The 23,130-nt window shown below is 42.4% G+C and overlaps 1 protein-coding gene across 6 annotated transcripts in view; it reads right to left on the reverse strand.

Annotated features, from left to right (window-relative positions):
* Positions 1 to 23,130, reverse strand: part of l1camb (L1 cell adhesion molecule, paralog b) — a 224,157-nt gene that overhangs the window by 109,267 nt on the left and 91,760 nt on the right. For 4 of the 6 annotated variants that reach the window (XR_009656263.1, XM_060938616.1, XM_060938617.1 and 1 more), the window contains exons 2-4: positions 21,380 to 21,593; positions 9,769 to 9,783; positions 1,873 to 1,975 (exon numbers count right to left, since the gene is read on the reverse strand). Coding sequence is in view for 5 of the 6 variants with exons in the window: in XM_060938616.1 (XP_060794599.1) it covers positions 1,873 to 1,975; positions 9,769 to 9,783; positions 21,380 to 21,497 (236 nt within the window). In the remaining variant the exon portion in view is untranslated. The remainder of the gene's footprint in view (positions 1 to 1,872; positions 1,976 to 9,768; positions 9,784 to 21,379; positions 21,594 to 23,130) is intronic. The other 2 variants (XM_060938619.1, XM_060938618.1) reach the window with 1 other exon arrangement.

Here is a 23,130-nt window from a genome sequence, read left to right on the forward strand (position 1 = left end):
TCATACTTCCACAGTCTGAAGTTATCTCAGATCATTGTCTCATCTCATTCAAAATAAGTCTGAGTAATAATATATGCACCTCACCACGCTACTGTATTAAACGTACTTTCATGTCAACTACTGCACAGAGCTTTATAAATGATCTCCCAGAGTTATCAGCTTTGATTGGGTCACTGTCAGCCCCTGCAGAACTCGATCAGGCAACTGAATGCTTAGAGTCAACATTCCGCCATACTTTAGATAATGTAGCTCCTCTTAAAAGGAAAATGATCAGAAAAAAAAAAATTAGCACCCTGGTATAATGATGACACTCGCACTTTAAAACAGACCACTCGAAAACTGGAACGTAAATGGTGTCAAACAAAATTGGTCGTGTTCAAATTAGCGTGGAAGGAGAGCTTCCTGAAGTATAGAAAAGCTCTTAGTGCTGCGAGATCAACATATTTCTCCTCCCTAACAGAAGATAACAAAAATAATCCTAGATTCCTATTTAATACTGTAGCAAAATTAACCAGGAATAAGTCCACTATCGACACATGCACACCTGCAGTATGGAGTAGCAACGACTTCATGAATTTTTTTAATGACAAAATTGAGAATATCCGACAAAAAATTCAAACTACTAATTTAAGGTCAGACAATGTAAGTGACCCTGTCGTTAACAATATAACTGTATCAGATCAGCAATTAGAATGCTTTACTGCCCTTAGAGAAACTGAATTACTTTCATTAATCTCGGCATCAAAAGCCTCAACTTGTGTACTAGATCCCTTACCGACACATCTATTCAAACAGACAATACCTGAAGTAATTGAACCGCTGTCATAGTTAGTTGCCGGAGTCCCTGCTTGTACTCAGTGCAATATGTATACTGTTCCTACTTATTCAGGTGACACTGGCCATACCTAACAACCTGCGTTTTCTCGCCCCCCCCAAATCTGTCCCTCTGAGTTACATGTCGGTCCTGAGACCGAGATGCTGAACCTCTTCTGCTCCTCGGACCTGCCTGATCCATCCTGGTGCCCTGTGTCTGGTTGGAGTCTCATCGCGTTGCTCTTGTGGAGGGCGGCCCCATGTGGACAGTTGGGGGTCGCGCCTGGAGGACGCTCTGGACTCTTACAGTGGTGTTTTTGTGGCTGGGGACTGCAGTTGACTTGCTGACTTTGGGACTGCGGTTGTCGTGAACGATTTTGCTCTCGGGTTACCGTCGGTGGGGGGTTTATAGCGTCAACAAAGCTGACTTTATGTTAGGACTGTTAATGTTATAGTCATGTTGTCTGTTATTGCCCGGATGGGGATGAGTTCCCTTTTGAGTCTGGTTCCTCTCGAGGTTTCTTCCTCATGTCGTCTGAGGGAGTTTTTCCTTGCCACCATCACCATAGGCTTCATCATTGGGGATAGATTAGGGATAAATTAGCTCATATTTTAAGTTGTTCAAATTCTGTAAAGCTGTTCTGCGACAATGTTTATTGTTAAAAGCGCTATACAAATAAACTTGACTTAACCCTATTAACACAGCCCTATAAACACACTTAACCCTATAAACACAATTAACCCAATAAACACAACACATTTAGCATTATAACACTTTTAGCTCTATAAACACAAAACCCCAAACCCCTCCAACCCAGAGAACCCAGCCTGTCTTTGCTCTTGGTAACAGATGGTTGTGGTGTTGTTGGGATTCAAACTTGCTATCTCCTGATGATTTCTGATTTTATCGTAAATAAATAAATAAAAACATGGGCGTTAACTCAGGATCTTTTTTCCTAGCCTGATAAATGTTTTAACAGAGAGGGCGGGGTCAGGAGTGGCTGTTAGACATGCTCTGGTGAATGCTTGTGTTTATTTGTAATCATGCTGTGGACTCACGTGGGTTTGGGGTTGCCAGTAGCTTCACACCGCAGAGAGACGTCGTCGATGGTGAAGGCTGTGTACGACTCTGACTGTTCGTTGATTAGAGGAGGCTCTTTCACTGCACACACACAGCATTCATGTACACACAGTTAAATATTGAAAGAGAAATGTGGGCTGAGGTTAAACCCTAACTGTGATGGAGTTGGGGTGGGCGATATGACCAACGATCATTTCTATGATACACAACGTGTCATGATATACAGGTTTACTCACAAACCGCCAATGGTACAGTCGTGTGACATTTTAAAAAATAAATAATAATACAACCCCGATTCCAAAAAAGTTGGGACAAAGTACAAATTGTAAATAAAAATGGAATGCAATGATGTGGAAGTTTCAAAATTCCATATTTTATTCAGAATAGAACATAGATGACATATCAAATGTTTAAACTGAGAAAATGTATCATTTAAAGAGAAAAATTAGGTGATTTTAAATTTCATGACAACAACACATCTCAAAAAAGTTGGGACAAGGCCATGTTTCCCACTGTGAGACATCCCCTTTTCTCTTTACAACAGTCTGTAAACGTCTGGGGACTGAGGAGACAAGTTGCTCAAGTTTAGGGATAGGAATGTTAACCCATTCTTGTCTAATGTAGGATTCTAGTTGCTCAACTGTCTTAGGTCTTTTTTGTCGTATCTTCCGTTTTATGATGCGCCAAATGTTTTCTATGGGTGAAAGATCTGGACTGCAGGCTGGCCAGTTCAGTACCCGGACCCTTCTTCTACGCAGCCATGATGCTGTAATTGATGCAGTATGTGGTTTGGCATTGTCATGTTGGAAAATGCAAGGTCTTCCCTGAAAGAGACGTCGTCTGGATGGGAGCATATGTTGCTCTAGAACCTGGATATACCTTTCAGCATTGATGGTGTCTTTCCAGATGTGTAAGCTGCCCATGCCACACGCACTAATGCAACCCCATACCATCAGAGATGCAGGCTTCTGAACTGAACGCTGATAACAACTCGGGTCGTCCTTCTCCTCTTTAGTCCGAATGACACGGCGTCCCTGATTTCCATAAAGAACTTCAAATTTTGATTCGTCTGACCACAGAACAGTTTTCCACTTTGCCACAGTCCATTTTAAATGAGCCTTGGCCCAGAGAAGACGTCTGCACTTCTGGATCATGTTTAGATACGGCTTCTTCTTTGAACTATAGAGTTTTAGCTGGCAACGGCGGATGGCACGGTGAATTGTGTTCACAGATAATGTTCTCTGGAAATATTCCTGAGCCCATTTTGTGATTTCCAATACAGAAGCATGCCTGTATGTGATGCAGTGCCGTCTAAGGGCCCGAAGATCACGGGCACCCAGTATGGTTTTCCGGCCTTGACCCTTACGCACAGAGATTCTTCCAGATTCTCTGAATCTTTTGATGATATTATGCACTGTAGATGATGATGTGTTCAAACTCTTTGCAATTTTACACTGTCGAACTCCTTTCTGATATTGCTCCACTATTTGTCGGCGCAGAATTAGGGGGATTGGTGATCCTCTTCCCATCTTTACTTCTGAGAGCCGCTGCCACTCCAAGATGCTCTTTTTATACCCAGTCATGTTAATGACCTATTGCCAATTGACCTAATGAGTTGCAATTTGGTCCTCCAGCTGTTCCTTTTTTGTACCTTTAACTTTTCCAGCCTCTTATTGCCCCTGTCCCAACTTTTTTGAGATGTGTTGCTGTCATGAAATTTCAAATGAGCCGATATTTGGCATGAAATTTCAAAATGTCTCACTTTCGACATTTGATATGTTGTCTGTGTTCTATTGTGAATACAATATCAGTTTTTGAGATTTGTAAATTATTGCATTCTGTTTTTATTTACAATTTGTACTTTGTCCCAACTTTTTTGGAATCGGGGTTGTATATTTGTTCATTATTATTAAACATTTATGACAATTTTATTTTTAAAGTTAAATAATGTTTAATTTTATTTAATTATTTTATTTACAGGGCGGCACGGTGGTGTAGTGGTTAGCGCTGTCGCCTCACAGCAAGAAGGTCCTGGGTTCGAGCCCCGTGGCCGGCGAGGGCCTTTCTGTGCGGAGTTTGCATGTTCTCCCCGTGTCCGTGTGGGTTTCCTCCGGGTGCTCCGGTTTCCCCCACAGTCCAAAGACATGCAGGTTAGGTTAACTGGTGACTCTAAATTGAGCGTAGGTGTGAATGTGAGTGTGAATGGTTGTCTGTGTCTATGTGTCAGCCCTGTGATGACCTGGCGACTTGTCCAGGGTGAACCCCGCCTTTCGCCCGTAGTCAGCTGGGATAGGATCCAGCTCGCCTGCGACCCTGTAGAACTGGATAAAGCGGCTACAGATAATGAGATGAGATGAGATGAGATATTTTATTTACCTTGAAAAAAAAATTATGAAAAAATGTAATTAATTAAAAAAATTAAATTTAAAGATGAAAATCCTATGCTTCCAGTTTGTAACTATATTCAAAATATTTTAAAAAATAATTTAATTCAGTTTAATTTTTCAAACTTCTTTAACCCTTTGATGCAAAACATGGGTCAAAAGTGACCCGGCTGAGTTTTTATCTTCTATATCTTTGCAATAAATTAATTCCATCATTCAGTATTCAAGGTATTCCTCAATTAACTTGTTTTTGATCATCATACATCCTTATTTTATTTTTTCCTTTCTTACTTTTTGAATAAAAACCCTTTTTGTATCACTACCCTTCTAATGCACAACATGGGTCAAAAACGACCTGCATTCATTTTCCAGGTTATTTCATGTATGGCTGAGTGTTTCTATGATCTACTTTTGAAATAAATTCATTTTGTCATTTACTTTTCCAAATATGCAGTAAATATCTTGTTTTTCTTTAGCACAAATCATCATTTTTATTTTTCCTTTCTTAAGTTATGAACAAGCACAGCTTTTGTAATTCTACATCAAGTTTACACACATGGGTCAGAACCGACCCGCATGCATTTACTCCAGCGTTTGGTGGGAACTGTGAATTGTGCTTGTGTCAGACATTCCACAGCTCAGCACGGCGCCCTTTGCCCGTCTCATACATGCAAGGAATGTTTTTCAATTGTTCTAACATTACCTTAGAAAAAAATTGATGATGTTTAGGTTCCCTTGAGAGTGAGTAGATTACTTGTCAGAAAGTTATAAGTAATTACTATTAGCTACCGAGCTGTTGACATATTCTACTTTAGTTAGCTAATTTTATTGTAGTTGGCTTCACTAACTACATAGTTAATAAATAAATAACTGGCCCCATTCACTGCTAAAGTAATTACTTGAAACAAATTATTATTATAGTATTAAGACATTTAATTTTAAATCACACTTGGATGACCCATGTGTAGTAATATAAAAAGTATTTTTTTTCATAAAGTAGGAAAGAAAAAAATTAAATTAATGATTTGTGGTAATTAAAAACAAGATATTTAAAGAATACTTGGAATATTCAATCATAAAATAAATTGATTTCAAAAGATAGAGCAAATGGTTAAAGTGCATATTCTGGACCAATTTCGTTTTTTTTTTATAAGAAAGTCTGTCCCTTTACACACTCATCCAGAAGGGTAATTTTGCACAAGGCCATCTGTCTACAGCAGAAAAAAAATAAAATAACAAAACGCATCTGGAAAAATCCCAAGGGAATCTGGAGCCAGACTCGTGACGTTATCTACGGAAGCGCCAGCAGGCTGCATGAGCTTGCGCGGTTTCAGTGCACAGCCTGTGTAGACCAAGCGCTCCCATTTCTCTCTCATTGTCCGGTCTTTTGGGAAACGATGAGTACTAATCCCATCATGATTGGTGTTGCTCCACCCTCCTACGATACATTGGTTAACCATTTTAATAATTACGTGATAACGTTGAAGAAATTTGCAGAAAACCACCAGGTCGTTTTCTCATAAACAAACCAGCGCTGACGTGGGATTCAGAGGGAGGCGTCCCGCACGCGACGTCATGAAAATCAATGTTTGCCGGGAAATCCAAATGCCAAGTTTTTTCAGAGGCGGACCAATTCGCCTCAAATGGCTTGATTTCAACTGAATTTTTCTGGTATTGCACAAGGTATACAAATTGCACAAAATGCAGAATGTGACAGATATTTGACCAAAGTTTAATATAAAATAGGAGAATTACATTGATCTTGTTCCTGAATTTACCTGTGAAATGCACTTTAAGGGTGCAGTCACACTCGAGGCGGAATGAAAATTCTTTGTATATTCTGGGATATTCCAAGTGCTTTCTAAAAATTCTGACTGCATTCCAAACATTGGGGCCCATTCTTGTGGCCGGCCTGAGTGTTTTGCTCATGTTCAAAACATTCAAGGTGCATTCGAAGTGTATTCTAACTGCATTCTGACTGCATTCTAAATATTCTTACGGCATTCCAACAGCATTCGAAACATTCTGATCGTGTTCGAGGGAAAAATCAAAATGGCAAGCCACTTCAAATCCTGCCAGAATGTCCCGAATGGGCCTCGAATGAGCCAGAATGACGTCGGAATGAAAATTCTTCGTATATTCCGGGATATTCAAAGTACATTCTAAATATTCGAGCTGCATTCTCTTTGAATTCTTAGACGTTCTGGGAGTGTTCTGACTGCATTTGAGGTGAATTCGTACAGCATTCGAGGCACCTTCCAACCAGACTTTGGGTGGTATTCGGGCAGCAATCGAACCACACTCGTATAGCATTCGAAGTGCATTCTAACAGCATTCTAGGTGTTCCTACTGTGTTCCAACTACATTTGAACTGCATTCGAAAGCTAATACACCCGGAACATGCAAGAATCATTCGAGGCGGGCTCGAAGCACATTCTAAGTATTCGAACGGCATTCTTACAAAGCTGTAAAAATGTTGGTCAGTTTGAAATTCCTGCCTGAATGTGGCATGAATTTTGAAAAATTTTTCATTCCGGCTGGTTCTGATTCCTGCTAATTCCGAATAAGTGTGATGGGGCTTTAACCTTCTGGAGTCTCAGGAATTTTTTAAACATGTTTTGCTGTCTTACACCACCTTAAAAATGTTTTAACCTCACATTTGTTAAAAATTTTTTGTTTCAGCAGAACTTTAGCTTTTAGAATTTATTTATTTATCTTTTTATTCATTAATTTAATTTATTTTTGGTCTTACAGTGGCTTGAAAAAGTATTCATACCCCTTGAACTTTTTCACATTTTTCCACCTTACAACCACGAACTTAAAAGTTTTTTATTGAGATTTTATGTGATAGACCAACACAGAGTAGCACAGAATTGTGAAGTGAAACGAAAATGATAAATGGTCTTCAAAATTTTAAACAAATAAAAATCTGAAAAATGTGGTGTGCATTAGTATTCACCCCCCTGCGTCAATACTTTGTAGAGCCACCTTTTGCTGCAATTACAGCTGCAAGTCTTTTGTGGTATGTCTCTACCAGCTTTGCACATCTAGACACTGAAATTTTTGCCCATTCTTCTTTGCAAAATAGCTCAAGCTCAGCCAGATTGGATGGAGAGCGTCTGTGAACAGCAATTTTCAAGTCTTGCCACAGACGCTCAATGGGATTTAGGTCTGGACTTTGACTGGGCCGTTCTAACACATGAATATTCTTTGATCTAAACCATTCCATTGTAGCTCTGGCTGTATGTTTAGGGTCATTGTCTTGCTGGAAGGTGAATCTCCTTCCCAGTCTCAAGTCTTTTGCAGCCTCCAACAGGTTTTCTTCCAGGATTGCCCTGTATTTAGCTCCATCCATCTTCCCATCAACTCTGACCAGCTTCCCTGTCCCTGCTGAAGAAAAGCATCCCCATAGCATGATGCTGCCACCACCATGTTTCACAGTGGGGATGGTGTGTGCAGGGTGATGAGCAGTGTTAGTTTTCCGCCACACAGCGCTTTGCATTTAGGCCAGAAAGTTCAACTTTGGTCTCATCTGACCAAAGCACCTTCTTCCACATGTTTGCTGTGTCCCCTACATGGCTTCTTATGCCTGTCTTTCAACAATGGCTTTCTTCTTGCCACTCTTCCAAAAAGGCCAGATTTGTGGAGTGTACGACTTATAGTTGTCCTGTGCACAGATTCTCCCACCTGAGCTGTGGATTTCTGCAGCTCCTCCAGAGTGATCATGGGCCTCTTGGCTGCTTCTCTGACCAGTGCTCTCCTTGCTCGCTCTGTCAGTTTAGGTGGACGGCCATGTCTTGGTATGTTTGCCGTTGTGCCATACTTTTTCCATTTTTGAATGATGGATTGAACAGTGCTTCTTGAGATGTTCAGAGCTTGGGATATTTTTTTATAACCTAACCCTGCTTTAAACTTCTCCAGAACTTTATCCCTGACCTGTCTGGTGAGTTCTTTGGTCTTCATGATGCTGTTTGTTCTTCAGTGTTCTCTAACAAACCACTGAGGCCTTCACAGAACAAGTGTATTTATGCTGAGAGTAAATTACACACAGTAGGACTCTGTTTACTAATTAGACGACTTCTGAAGGCAACTGATTGCACTGGATTGTATTTAGAGGTATCAGAGTACAGGGGGCTGAATACTAATGCACACCACATTTTTCAGATTTTTATTTGTTTAAAATTTTGAAGACCATTTATCATTTTCGTTTCACTTCACAATTATGTGCTACTCTGTGTTGGTCTATCACATAAAATCTCAATAAAAAACTTTTAAGTTCGTGGCTGTAAGGTGGAAAAATGTGAAAAAGTTCAAGGGGTATGAATACTTTTGCAAGGCACTGTAGATACCGTATTGATCAGAGGTGTGTGGTAATGAGTTACGTTTACTCAGTTACATTTACTTAAGTAATTTTTTCCCAATAAATTATACTAATCGGAGTATTTTTAATGCAAAATACTTTTCACTCTTACTTGAGTACATTTACATTTTAAAAATGTACTTACACTCTGTTCCATTAGACTGCACCCTTCTCACTGCTTTTATTTATCAAATCATTTTTATTCGCACATGCACAGCTTCTGCACTGACTGCACGGAGTCTGAACACACAAACGGATAAATACGGATAAAGGCCAGGAATTTGTTTAATTGTAAGAGATTAAACACTGTTGTGATAATGGTATTGGTTAAAAAAAAGTCGGTGTGCTTTATTTTTGATCATGTTTGCTTCTCAGCGATTTTAGTTTTTTCAGCACACACACACACACACACACACACACACACACACACACACACACACACACACACACGACTCTGTGTTACTCATCTCTTCCCTCTTTGTCCTGGAAGATTTGTGACACTAACTTGAGGAAAAATTACCTTAATTTATGTAAATATTTGGTGTACACACACACACACACACACACACACACACACACACACACACACACACACACACATTTGGAATTAGTACTTTAATGAGCAGATTTTATGTTGTGTTCATTAGACAAACCCTTTGATTTTTTTTTTTAATTTTGGGCAAAACTAATATTCTGATATTTGAATGTAATACATAATCGATGTATTAAATCATATTAAGTTACTCACTACTTGAGGACTCGTTTTATGGGATTCTTTTTTACTCATTATTTTGACGAGTCCTTTTACTTCTACCCGAGTCATTATTCTTATAAAGTAACAGTACTTTAACTTGAGTACAGTTTTTGCAAACTCTGCTCCCCTCTGGTCTGATGTAACAGACTCAGGGTTTTTGTTGTCTTTTTTTTTTTATACTAAATGACAATTTAATTGCATACATGACTACATCCACAATGTCCCACAAAAGTATACTGTGACATAATTTATCATGATATCAATATTATATCGTCATATCACCCAACCCTGTGCTGTTCAGTTCAATTCAAAATGCAAAAAAAAAAAACACTGAAGTGAGACTTTGAGAGAAAAAAAAGGAAAGAAATGCACTCACAGTCAGAAATGTCATCTGTCAGGCCAGCGGACGCCAGAAGGAAGGAACAGAGAAAGAAAATATGATGAAAGAGAAGATTATGTAAAACATTCCCATACCTTGTTGCAGAGCAGAAGGGATTCAAACATATAACATGTACAGATATTAGTCATTAATCATTATTAACAGACATGTAAATATTACACTCATATATCACCAGCGGGATTAATATCATCACAACATGCTACTGACTCAAAACATTATGGCAACTTGTTAAATTATTATAAATTAATAATTGTTGAATTACAAGGTAAGCGTATTTCTAGACATCTTTCTTTCTTTCTTTCTTTCTTTCTTTCTTTCTTTCTTTCTTTCCCTACATGATATAAATCTGCAATTAATTTGTATGAATAAATTTATAAAATATTTTCTTATATCTGAACAGCTCATAAATCTGGCCCTAAATCACAGGTGCTGTAGAATTCCACTGGAATTAGAGACGGCATGATGCCACTTCCTCTTTTTCTTGAAGTTGATGTGTTGGAAGCAGGAAAAATGGGCAAGCATAAGGAGAGACTTTGACAAGGGCTAAATTGTGATGGTGAGATGACTAGGTCATTATTATTTCAACACAAACTGCTGAAAAAGTGAATGCGGGCTAAAACAGGAAGGTGTCAGCAGTAACTTTTTGAGCAGTTTGTGCTTTTCTGCAGGATTGGACCATATGGGCTTGACTTCATGCCCCCACGCCAATCAGTGAGCTTTCGACACCCATGACCCTGTCACCAGTTCACCTTCCTTGGACCACTTTTGTTCGGTACTAACCACTGCACACCGGGAACACCCCACAGGATGTGCTGTTTTGGAGATGTTCAGACCCAGTCATCTCACCATCACTATTTGGCCCTTGTCAGAGTCTCTCAGATCCTTACACTCACACATTTTTCCTGCTTCCAACACATCAACTTCAACAACTGACTGTTCTCCTGCTGCCTGATAAACCCCGCCCCTCGACAGGTGCCACTGTAATGAGATAATCAATGCTACTCACTTCACCTGTCAATGGGTTTAATGTTATGGCTGATCAGTGTATATAAATATAAACACTGATCAGCCATATATATATATATATATATATATATATATATATATATATATATATATATATATATATATATGTATGTGTATGTGTGTGTGTGTGTATATGGACACGAGTGTTTTAGTGTGAAATACACCACTGGTATTTTTGATCCGAGCTCCATCCGGGACGTGGAGAACCAAAACCACGACATAAATCTCTATCTGTCACTCGTGAGGAAATCGATGAATTGTTTTGATAACTTTGGGGACTTTTTGTTTGTGAATGTGTCGATATAATAAAAAGAAAATCACATGTTGGATTAAAGATATGAAGTTTATCTTCTCGTGTTGAAAAACTCACATTTTTCATACAAAATACATCACAGATCTGAGCGACATATTTAAATAATATTGTCTGGCTTTCTTTCGTGGTCTATCAGATATATTCCATTCAGCGAGCATGATACTGAACGAGTCGAAGACAAGTAGCTGAATGGAATATATCTGATATACAGTGTCTTGCAAAAGTATTCACCCCTTTGGTGTTTGTCCTGTTTTGTTGCATTACAAGCTGGAATTAAAATGGATTTTTGGAGGGTTAGCACCATTTGATTTACACAACATGCCGACCAGTTTGAAGATGCAAATTGTTTTTTTTTTACTGTGACACAAACAATAATTAAGATGGGCGGCACGGTGGTGTAGTGGTTAGCGCTGTCACCTCACAGCAAGAAGGTCCGGGTTCGAGCCCCGTGGCCGGCAAGGGCCTTTCTGTGCGGAGTTTGCATGTTCTCCCCGTGTCCGCGTGGGTTTCCTCCGGGTGCTCCGGTTTCCCCCACAGTCCAAAGACATGCAGGTTAGGTTAACTGGTGACTCTAAATTGAGCGTAGGTGTGAATGTGAGTGTGAATGGTTGTCTGTGTCTATGTGTCAGCCCTGTGATGACCTGGCGACTTGTCCAGGGTGAACCCCGCCTTTCGCCCGTAGTCAGCTGGGATAGGCTCCAGCTCGCCTGCGACCCTGTAGAACAGGATAAAGCGGCTACAGATAATGAGATGAGATGAGACAATAATTAAGATGAAAAAACAGAAATCTGGAGTGTGCATAAGTATTCACCCCCTTTCATATGAAACCCCTAAATAAGAGCTGCTCCAACCAATTCACTTCATAAGTCACATAATCAGTTGATTAAGATCCACCTGCGTGCAATCAAAGTGTCACATGATCTGTCACATGATGTCTGTATAAATCAACCTGTTCTGGAAGGACCCTGACTCTGCAACACTACTCAGCAAGCAACATGAAAACCAAGGAGCCTCCAAACAGGTCAGAGACCAAGTTGTGGAGAAGTATAGATCAGGGTTGGGTCATAAAAAACATCCCAAACTTTGAATATCCCACGGAGCTCCATTAAATCCATTATAGCAAAATGGAAAGAATATGGCACCATGACAAACCTGACAATGGCCCTATTCCACTACCCTTTTTCAGCTCGCTTCAGCTCACTTCAGCCCGACACGGCTCGCGTTTCGACTACCAAAAACCAGCACGACTCAGCTCGCTTCAGCCCTGCTTAGCCCCTAAAACTCGCACCATTTTGGAGTGGGGCTGAAGCGAGCCAAAGCGAGCCAAGTGAGGCTGGGGGCGTGAGCAGACACTCCCCTGTGCACTGATTGGTGAGGAGGAGTGTCCTCACATGCCCACACACGCCCTGCGAGCGCGCTGGGATCTGTAAACACCGTAAACCCGGAAGACGAATAATTACGAATTACGAGAATTTCTGAAGCCTTATGCGCCTCGCCTCATCTATACGCTCTTGCCAGTATCTGTTGGCGTTGTCGGTGACTACAAGCCACAGCACCAAGACCAGCAACACTAACGACTCCATGTCCTCCATGTTTATTGTTTACTATTCGGGTCATGAGACTACCGCTTAAAAGATCACTGATGTCACTGTTTGCGCCGCTTAACGACATCACCTGACGTTCACCCACTTTCGCTAACTCCACCCAATGTGTCCACCCACTTCCAGCCAGCACGGTTCAGCGCGGTTGTAGTCGAAATGCAACTCCAACAGCCCCACTCAGCTCGACTCAGCACGGCACGGCTCAGCCCGACTCAGCCGCGTTTGTAGTGGAAAAGCGGCACAAGAGAAGGCCCCGCCCACCAAAACTCACAGACCAGGCAAGGAGGGCATTAATCAGAGATGCAACAAAGACACCAAAGAGAACACTGAAGGAGCTGCAGAGATCCACAGTGGAGATGGGAGTATCTGTCCATAGGGCCACTTTAAGCCGTACACTCCACAGAGTGGGCGGGGCTTTATGGAAGAGTGACCAGAAAAAAGCCATTGCTTAAGAAAACACGTCTGGAGTTTGCCCAACAGCATGTGGCAGACTCCCCAAACACATGGAAGAAGATTCTCTGGTCAAATGAGACTAAAATTGAACTTTTTGGCCATCATGGGAAATGCCATATGTGGCACAAACCCATCTCCCTGAGAACACCATTCCTATAGTGAAGCATGGTGGTGGCAGCATCATGCTGTGGGGATGTTTTTCATCTGCAGGGACAGGAAAGCTGGTCAGGACTGAAGGAAAGATGGATGGCACTAAATACAGGGCAATTCTGGAGGAAAACCTGTTTGAGTCGGCCAGAGGTTTGAGACTGGGATGAAGGTTCACGTTCCAGCAGGACAACGACCCTAAACATACTGCTAAAGCTACACTGGAGTGGTTTAAAGGGAAACATTTAAATGTGTTGGAATGGCCGAGTCAAAGCCCAGACCTCAATCCAATTGAGAATCTGTGGCATAACTTGAAGATTGCTGTACACCAACACAACCCATCTAACTTGAAGGAGTTGGAGCAGTTTTGCCTTGAGGAATGGGCAAAAATCCCAGTGGCTAGATGTGTTAAGCTAAAGCCTCACTCACCACCCGCTGTAAGTGCTTTGGATACGCACAGGTCGCACAGTTTGGTAGCTCGCAGCCGTGCCGCAGGGTCGCAGTGAACCCAGGGGAAAGTTTGGGGGAGGAGTCCGGGCAAAGTACTTGTCAAGTACAGGTTGCACGCCTGACTTCCTCGAGGTGTGGGAAAAATTGCGCCGTTCGCCCGTGGAAAGTGAATATCTGACGCACGTGATCAGTGCGTGTTCAGTGAGTGTGGAGTGTGTGAGACTTGCATTTTACCAGTTTCCTGCGCTCTGACTTCGGGCCGCACTTGTGAAGCGTGTGTGATGCATGCGATTAGCATGTTACAATCACTCATAACTTGCGTGTGATGCAAGCCAGGAGTGGGTATAAAACCAGCGTGTCTGCAGCATTCTGCATCTGTCTTTCGGCTGAAGAACATTGGATATTTTGTGGGAAAAATTCAAAAATTTTCAGTTTAAAGTTTAGAAAATGGGACCCAAGAAGAAGCGAGCAAAAGTGAAGTAACCCAGCCTGAAACATCAGAGGGGGAGGAGGAGGAGGAAAAATTTGATGATGATGGTAGCAGCACCGGCGAGCCCTGCACGGACAGGGAGAAGTTTGCCTTCAAGCCGGCAGAAGGCGCAGCAGCCCGCCAGAGGGATTTCCACAGGTAAATACACACGCTTTAAACATTCATTTCAGTATCTATATGCTTAAGTAATTAATATTATATATGCTGATTTTCATGTATGTTTCAGCTAACGATGCCCGGGAATGAGGACACTGCAATCCCATCATTGCTGTCAGGGCATTGTGCCATGCTCAGTGATGAGGACGAGGACATCCCGACACCCCGTCCCACCACTCAGCAGGAGCAGGACAGCAGCTCGGAGTCAGAGTGTTTCAGTGCCCAAACCGTTGGGCTATTTAGTTGGGATTTTTTACAGTGTAATAAAATGCGTTATTCCCTTATACTCATGTTTTATTATTTGATGTTTGCATGGTAAATTAACATATACTCAAATAACAGCAAATGAAGTGGTCTTCTTCCCTTCTACAATGCTACATACTACACGATCGGTTCCTTGGTTCCTCCCCAATATATATACCCAGGGTCTTGCCCCTCATGTCGCGTGCAGGTTGCGTGCACGCCACACATAGGGGTAGAAAGTGAGATGCACTTCTGTCTTGCGGGCCGCACAAATAGCAAGTGTGGATACTTGTGTAGTACTTCTGAGGCACATCACTCATACAATGACTGTGCATCACTCATGAATCTTACTGTCATTGCAAAAAGCCCCTACTAGCCACGCTGCTAACTTGGTTCAGGCGTACAAAAGGAGTACGGTTCCCGTACGTAGTGTATGTGTTCTTGATTTGTCACAAGACCCGTAGAATTTGCATGTGCAGGACCAAAAGTCTCTACGGGCAGTCTGTGACCTTCTACGGCGCTGAACACGCGCATATGTTGCGCAAGTCTCAAGCACGGTTTTGCCATTTTTTTTTTTACCGTAGACCGCCCGTAGCAGCATGTACGACAGGTTGTGAGCGAAGCTTAAGAGAGACATACCCCAAGAGACTTGCAGCTGTAATTGCAGCAAAAGGTGGCTCTACAAAGTATTGACTTTGAGGGGTGAATACTTATGCACACTCCAGATTTCTGTTTTTTCATCTTAATTATTGTTTGTGTCACAATAAAACAACAATTTGCTCCTTTAAAGCTGGCAGCATGTTGAGTAAATCAAATGGTGCTAACCCTCCAAAAATCCATTTTAATTCCAGCTTGTAATGCGACAAAACAGGACAAACACCAAGGGGGTGAATACTTTTGCAAGACACTGTACCATGAAAAAAGCCATTATTATTATTATTATTATTATTATACATTCCTTTCGGGTGTTCAACACGTCTTTCTCTTTCAAAATTCTCTCAAAATCTTCCGTATTTAACGAAGCAAACCTGGCGGCCATGTTTGTTTACAAATTGTCACAGTCACTCGCTAGTGCAGAAGTTTCACATCTCTGACGTGTGACGTCATGTTGTCTTGACAACCATGCAATATCATAAACCATATTCAACGCTCATTTTCCATTGGGTAGAGTGACGTAATACACATAGGATAAGCGATATGCGAACAATATTGCATGCCATCAAACCAAATGAATGAAACCCGCTAGAAGGGAATAGAACACGTTTTTATTCAATTGAAAAGGTGTCCTGTATGGATAATAATTCCCGATATTTCACTCCCAGTGACGTCACTCCCAGTGTTTTTCCTGCTGACTAGATGCTCGTTGGTAAAATGGTGAACCGGTTTAAAATTAAAATTCTTTTGATTAAATTGCGTATATTTTTTGTGGATGTGTCCATATAATATAAAGAACATTACACGGTGGTGCAAAGATATGAAGTTTATCCTCTCGTACTGAAAATATTTCACTTGTTCACTTCACTCACTCATGAATATGTTCACTACTGAAAGAGAAACTTTAGATCTTTGCATCACTGTAATATGCTACAGTGGTGCTTGAAAGTTTGTGAACCCTTTAGAATTTTCTGTATTTCTGCATAAATATGACCTAAAACATCATCAGATTTTCACACAAGTCCTAAAAGTAGATAAAGAGAACCCAGTTAAACAAATGAGACAAAAATATTATACTTGGTCATTTATTTATTGAGGAAAATGATCCAATATTACATATCTGTGAGTGGCAAAAGTATGTGAACCTGTGCTTTCAGTATCTGGTGTGACCCCCTTGTGCAGCAATAACTGCAACTAAACGTTTGCGGTAACTGTTGATCAGTCCTGCACACCGGCTTGGAGGAATTTTAGCCCGTTCCTCCATACAGAACAGCTTCAACTCTGGGATGTTGGTGGGTTTCCTCACATGAACTGCTCGCTTCAGGTCCTTCCACAACATTTCCATTGGATTAAGGTCAGGACTTTGACTTGGCCATTCCAAAACATTCACTTTATTCTTCTTTATCCATTCTTTGGTAGAACGACTTGTGTTCTTACGGTCGTTGTCTTGCTGCATGACCCACCTTCTCTTGAGATTCAGTTCATGGACAGATGTCCTGACATTTTTCTTTAGAATTCGCTGGTATAATTCAGAATTCATTGTTCCATCAATGATGGCAAGCCGTCCTGGCCCAGATGCAGCAAAACAGGCCCAAACCATGATACTACCACCACCATGTTTCACAGATGGGATGAGGTTCTTATGCTGGAATGCAGTATTTTCCTTTCTCCAAACATAACACTTCTCATTTAAACCCAAAAGTTCTATTTTGGTCTCATCTGTCCACAAAACATTTTTCCAATAGCCTTCTGGCTTGTCCACATGATCTTTGGCAAACTGCAGATGAGCAGCAATGTTCTTTTGGAGAGCAGTGGCTTTCTCCTTGCAACCCTGCCATGCACATTTGATAATGTATATTGGCACTGTGTGAGATGGCTGCCTCTGCAGTAGCTCTGTAGTTTTTAGCTCTTTAAACCTCTTTTTTTCCACCCTTTTACTTTTCTGCTCTTCTTATATAGACATAGTGTGTTTTTTCTCATATCACATGGGTATTTTTAACTTTAACACACAACCAGGAGCCAGTTCTCTCACTTATTTGAGAGAGGAGCTGCTGGCCTTGAAAACAATGGGATGAGCTGGGATACGACACCCCATCCCGGCTGAGCTAAGGAGGAAACCCAGGGGCTGCAAAGCTGGGGCTAAGCTAAAGGCTAGGCTAGAGGACAACCGATGGCGCTACAAACCATCCATTCCCTCCATAATCATGGGGAATGTGAACTCGCTGCCGAACAAGGTCGACAAGCTTTCCACTTTCAACAATCAGTGGATTTACCGGGAGAGCAGCTTATTTATCTTTACGGAGACATGGCTAACACACCTTGTACTGGATGCTAATGTGGACCTGCAGGGATTCACTGCCGTGAAAGCCGACAGAGACATTAAAGCATGCGGGAAAGGCAAAGGTGGGGGACTCATCATTTACATGAACAACCGCTGGTGTAACCCGGGACATATCTCCATAAAGACAGTCTTATGTTGCCCAGACTTGGAGCTGCTAGCCGTTAGCCTGCGGCCATATTACCTGCCGAGGGAGTTTGGTCACATGATCACCATCTGTGTTTACATCCCTCCGAGGGCAGACGCAGCCGCTGCATGTGAGAGGATTCACTCTGTCACAGCAAGGCTGCAGACACAGCACCCTGAGGCATTGATCATCATTTTTGGGGACTTTAATCACGCTACTTTGGACTCTACTTTGGCTGCTTTTTACCAGGTTGTGGATTGTCCAACAAGGAACAACAGGACAATTGACTTGCTGTATGCTAATGTGAGGGATACATACAGTCTCACACCCCTCCCCCCACTAGGGAAGTCTGACCACAACCTGGTTCATTTACAGCCGAAGTACACCCCCCTGGTCCAAAGGCAGCCTGCAACAACTAGCTCCATCAGGAGGTGGTCCCCTGAAATGGAAGATGCCCTCAGGGATTGTTATTACATCACAGACTGGGATGTGCTACTTAGCCCACACTGTGAGGACACAGAGGGGCTGACACACTGTCTGACAGATTACCTCAACTTCTGTGCAGACGTGGTCTCCCCCGCTAAGACTGTATGGTGTTACCCTAATAACAAGCCATGGGTAACACAGGAAGTCAAAGCTGTCCTCAACAGGAAGAAGGCTGCCTTCAGGAGCAGGGATAGGGAGGCAATGAAAGCAGCATAACAGGAGGTGAAATGCTGCATGAGGGAAGCTAAGGACAGCTACAGGAGAAAGGTGGAGCAGAAGCTGAAGGAGAACAACATGAGGGAGGTCTGGGAAGGTGTGAAAACCATCACAAGCCACAACACAAAGACCAGAGTCATTGAGGGGACAGTGGAGAGGGTGAACGAGCTGAATGACTTCTTCAACCGATTCAACCAGCCTACGTCCCCCCCACCCTCACTGCAGCCATCTCTCCTCCTTCCCTCAACACACCTCCCTCCAGTCATTGCAGCAGCCCCCTCCTCCCCTCCCTGCCACCTCAACACAGACTCCTCCATGCATTACTGCAGACCAGGTCAGAGGTCAACTGAGGAAGCTTCATTCCAGGAAAGCAGCAGGCCCGGACAAGGTGTGCCCCCGACTACTGAAGACCTGTGCTGCTGAACTGGGTGAACCACTCCAATGCATCTTCAACCTCAGCCTGCAGCTGGGGAGAGTGCCAACCCTCTGGAAGACATCATGCATCATTCCAGTTCCCAAGAAGAACCGGCCCAGTGAGCTGAATGACTTCCGACTGGTGGCACTCACTTCACATCTGATGAAGACGTTAGAGCGGCTCTTCCTCAGCCTCCTCAGACCCCAGGTGCAACATGCCCAGGACTGTCTGCAGTTTGTGTACCGGGGAGGTGGTGTGGAAGACGCCATCCTCTACCTGCTACACCGAGCCCACTTGCATCTGGATAAGGGAAATGGCACAGTGAGGATCCTCTTCTTGGACTTCTCGAGTGCCTTCAACGCCATCCAACCCCTTTTGCTTCAGGACAAACTGAACAGGATGAGAGTGGACCCCTGCTTGGTCACCTGGATCTCCAGCTACCTCACCAACAGGCCGCAGTACGTCAGGCTGAAGGACATCACATCTGACACTGTGATTAGCAACACTGGAGCACCCCAGGGCATGGTACTGGCCCCTCTTCTATTCACCCTGTACACTGCGGACTTCTGCTACAACTCGGAGCTGTGTCACATTCAGAAGTTCGCCGATGACACAGCCATTGTGGGGTGTATCAGGGATGACAGAGAGGAGGAGTATAGGAGCCTGGTGAGGGACTTTGCCATTTGGTGCAACAGGAACCATCTGCAGCGCAACACCTCAAAGACCAAGGAGCTGGTCATTGACTCATTGACTGGAGGTCCAGACCAAGGTCATGACCAGTTCTGATTGAGGGAGTCGAGGTGGAGGCTGTGGATTCTTACAAGTACCTCAGGATGTGGCTGGACAGCAAACTGAACTGGACTTGCAACACCAACCACCTGTAGAGGAAGGGACAGAGCAGGCTATACTTCCTGAGCAGGCTGCGTTCCTTTAACATCTGCAGGAAACTCCTGTGAATGTTCTATCAGTCTGTGGTTGCCAGTGTCCTGTTTTACACCGTGGTGTGCTGGGGGGGGCAGCACATCCAAGAAGGACACATCCAGGCTGGACAAACTGATCAGGCGGGCTGGCTCTGTGGTCGGCATGAAGCTGGACTCTCTGGTGATGGTGGCAGAGAAGAGGACTATGGACAAACTACTGAACATCATGGACGATGCCAGTCACCCTCTGCACACCGTCATCAGCAACCAGAGGAGCCTGTTCAGTGACAGAATGCTCCTTCCCAAGTGCACGACTAACAGACTTAAAAAGTCCTTTGTCCCTCACGCCATCAGACTGTACAACTCCTCTCTGGGGGGGAGGAGGGGTAACAGAAGGACAGAGGATGGGAAGGAGCAGTAGCCTAGTCTGACAAAAAAGCAATACTGGACAATGTGCAATATAAATGTGCAATACCTCTCCTGCTGGACTTTTTTCATATCTTTTAAATACATTTGTATATGTAAATACTTTATTTATCTAGAAGTTCTCTCTTTTTTCTATTCTATCCTCTGTTTATCCTATAATGATGCTACTGGAATTTTAATTTCCCTGAGGGAACCCTCCCAAAGGGATCAATAAAGTTCTATCTAATCTAATCTAATCTAATCTAATCTAATCTAATCTAATCTAATCTAATCTAATCTAATCTAATCACACCATTGATGTTCAGTGTTCTCCTGATGGTGGACTCATGAACATTAGCCAATGTGAGAGAGGCCTTCAGTTGCTTAGAAGTTACCCTGGGGTCCTTTGTGACCTCGCCGACTATTACACGCCTTGCTCTTGGAGTGATCTTTGTTGGTCGACCACTCCTGGGGAGGGTAACAATGGTCTTGAATTTCCTCCATTTGTACACAATCTGTCTGACTGTGGATTGGTGGAGTCCAAACTCTTTAGAGATGGTTTTGTAACCTTTTCCAGCCTGATGAGCATCAACAACGCTTTTTCTGAGGTCCTCAGAAATCTCCTTTGTTCGTGCCATGATACACTTCCACAAACATGTGTTGTGAAGATCAGACTTTGATAGATCTCTGTTCTTTAAATAAAACAGGGTGCCCACTCACACCTGATTGTCATCCCATTGATTGAAAACACCTGACTCTGATTTCACCTTCAAATTTACTGCTAATCCTAGAGGTTCACATACTTTTGCCACTCACAGATATGTAATATTGGATCATTTTCCTCAAGAAATAAATGACCAAGTATAATATTTTTGTCTCATTTGTTTAACTGGGTTCTCTTTATCTACTTTTAGGACTTGTGTGAAAATCTGATGATGTTTTAGGTCATATTTATGCAGAAATATAGAAAATTCTAAAGGGTTCACAAATATATATAAAATTGTGTGAAAGCTTGAATCTCTAATTTAAAGGGGAAATTAAAATGAAAAAACAGTTTGATTCCTCTCAGCTCTAACATCTTGTTTGCTGGTTAAAAAAATTAATCCACTCATTTTAACTTGAACAGAACAACAAGAATGACACTCACATTCTTTAGGGATCAGAAAGGATCCAAAAGTTTCTCCAAACCAAAGAAGAAGAAACAGCAGCTGAGCCACTCTGCAGTTCCCTCTTGTGGCTGATGAGTGATACTGGGCATGAGACATTGTTCACTGTCCCATAGACACACACACGCTCACACACACATAGGTATACACACTTGTGAACACACACACAGTTGATTTAGTCTGGTTCACACCCTCCTGGAGAGAGAAGAAAAGAAGAAACCTTTATTCGTCACATGCACACTTCAAGCACAGTGAAATTCATCCTCTGCATTTAACCCGTCTGAAGCAGTGAACACACACACACACACACACACACACACACACACTCAGAGCAGTGGGCAGCCACACCAGAGCGCCCGGGGAGCAGTCAGGGGTTCGGTACCTCGCTCAAGGGCACCTCAGCCCAAGGCCGCCCCACGTCAACCTAACTGCATGTCTTTGGACTGTGGGGGAAACCGGAGCACCCGGAGGAAACCCACGCAGACACGGGGAGAACATGCAAACTCCGCACAGAAAGGCCCTCGCCGGCCACGGGGCTCAAACCCGGACCGTCTTGCTGTGAGGCGACCGTGCTAACCACTACACCACCGTGCCGCCCGAGTTTGGATAGATGGAAAAGAAGGACAAAGAAAACATGATATTGGGCCAGAAAAACAGAACAGGTCCCATGTGAAGTGGCAAAAAATGGATTAAGTGAGGGATGGATGAAGAGGAAGACGAGGAAAAAATAATATCAGGTCAGTTAAAAAGAGTGTGAGGTGAGGAGAAAAAGTAAAGAAGAAAACAAGAAGAAAATGTCATGATTTTCTTTTATCTCTTCATAACAACAACAATAAACGATGATGAAAATTTATATTGTATTTCTGTTGTGTATAAGCAGAAAGTGCAAGTCTCTCTCTCTCACACACACACACACACACACACACACACACACACACACACACACAGAGTAATTGAAATGGTTCTCAGAAAGCCACTCTAGAGAAAAGCTAATAGAGCGGAGAGCTAATAGTGTACTGTCTCTCTCTCTCTCTCTCTCTCAAAGTCAGGGATTAGTGATATATTTTCTAAATCTCACACACACAGTCGAATCTGCTGCTTCAGAGATAAAACTCAAATTAGACACTCGATGAGATACACCACACACACACACACACACGCTAATTCGTGCCCCAAGGAACTGGTCGTGAGCTGTGAGTGTGAGTGAGAATGTAAAAGACTCCAGACTTGAACTTCCTCATCTCACATCTGACTGCAGAATACACATAAAAACACCACAAACATATCATCAACAAATGACAAATAGATAAATAAATGCTAACAGAATTCAAAGCGGACATGTATAAAATATTAAATGTTGTAATAAATAAATAAGTAAATAAATCCTTTAAATGAAAATAAACTGAAAAATAAATCATTAATGCAATATGATTTATTGAATAAATAAATTAATATTTGCTGAAAGTATGCAATGATAAATTGTAATGATAAAATTACATTAACATAAGAAATTAAAAATATTTATAAAATTCCATGAAATTGTAAATAATTATAATTATAAATAAATTAAATAAAGCTGCTGGGGGTGTCATGGCTCAGATGGCTAAGGCACCATACCATGAATCCGGGGACCCGGGTTCGATTCCGACCCGAGGTTATTTCCTGATCCCTTCCCGTCTCTCTCTCTCCCGCTCATTTCCTGTCTCTCTACACTGTCCTATCTATAACAAAA

The sequence above is a fragment of the Neoarius graeffei genome, chromosome 13, assembly GCF_027579695.1.
Source record: "Neoarius graeffei isolate fNeoGra1 chromosome 13, fNeoGra1.pri, whole genome shotgun sequence".
In the NCBI taxonomy this organism is placed as follows: domain Eukaryota; kingdom Metazoa; phylum Chordata; class Actinopteri; order Siluriformes; family Ariidae; genus Neoarius; species Neoarius graeffei.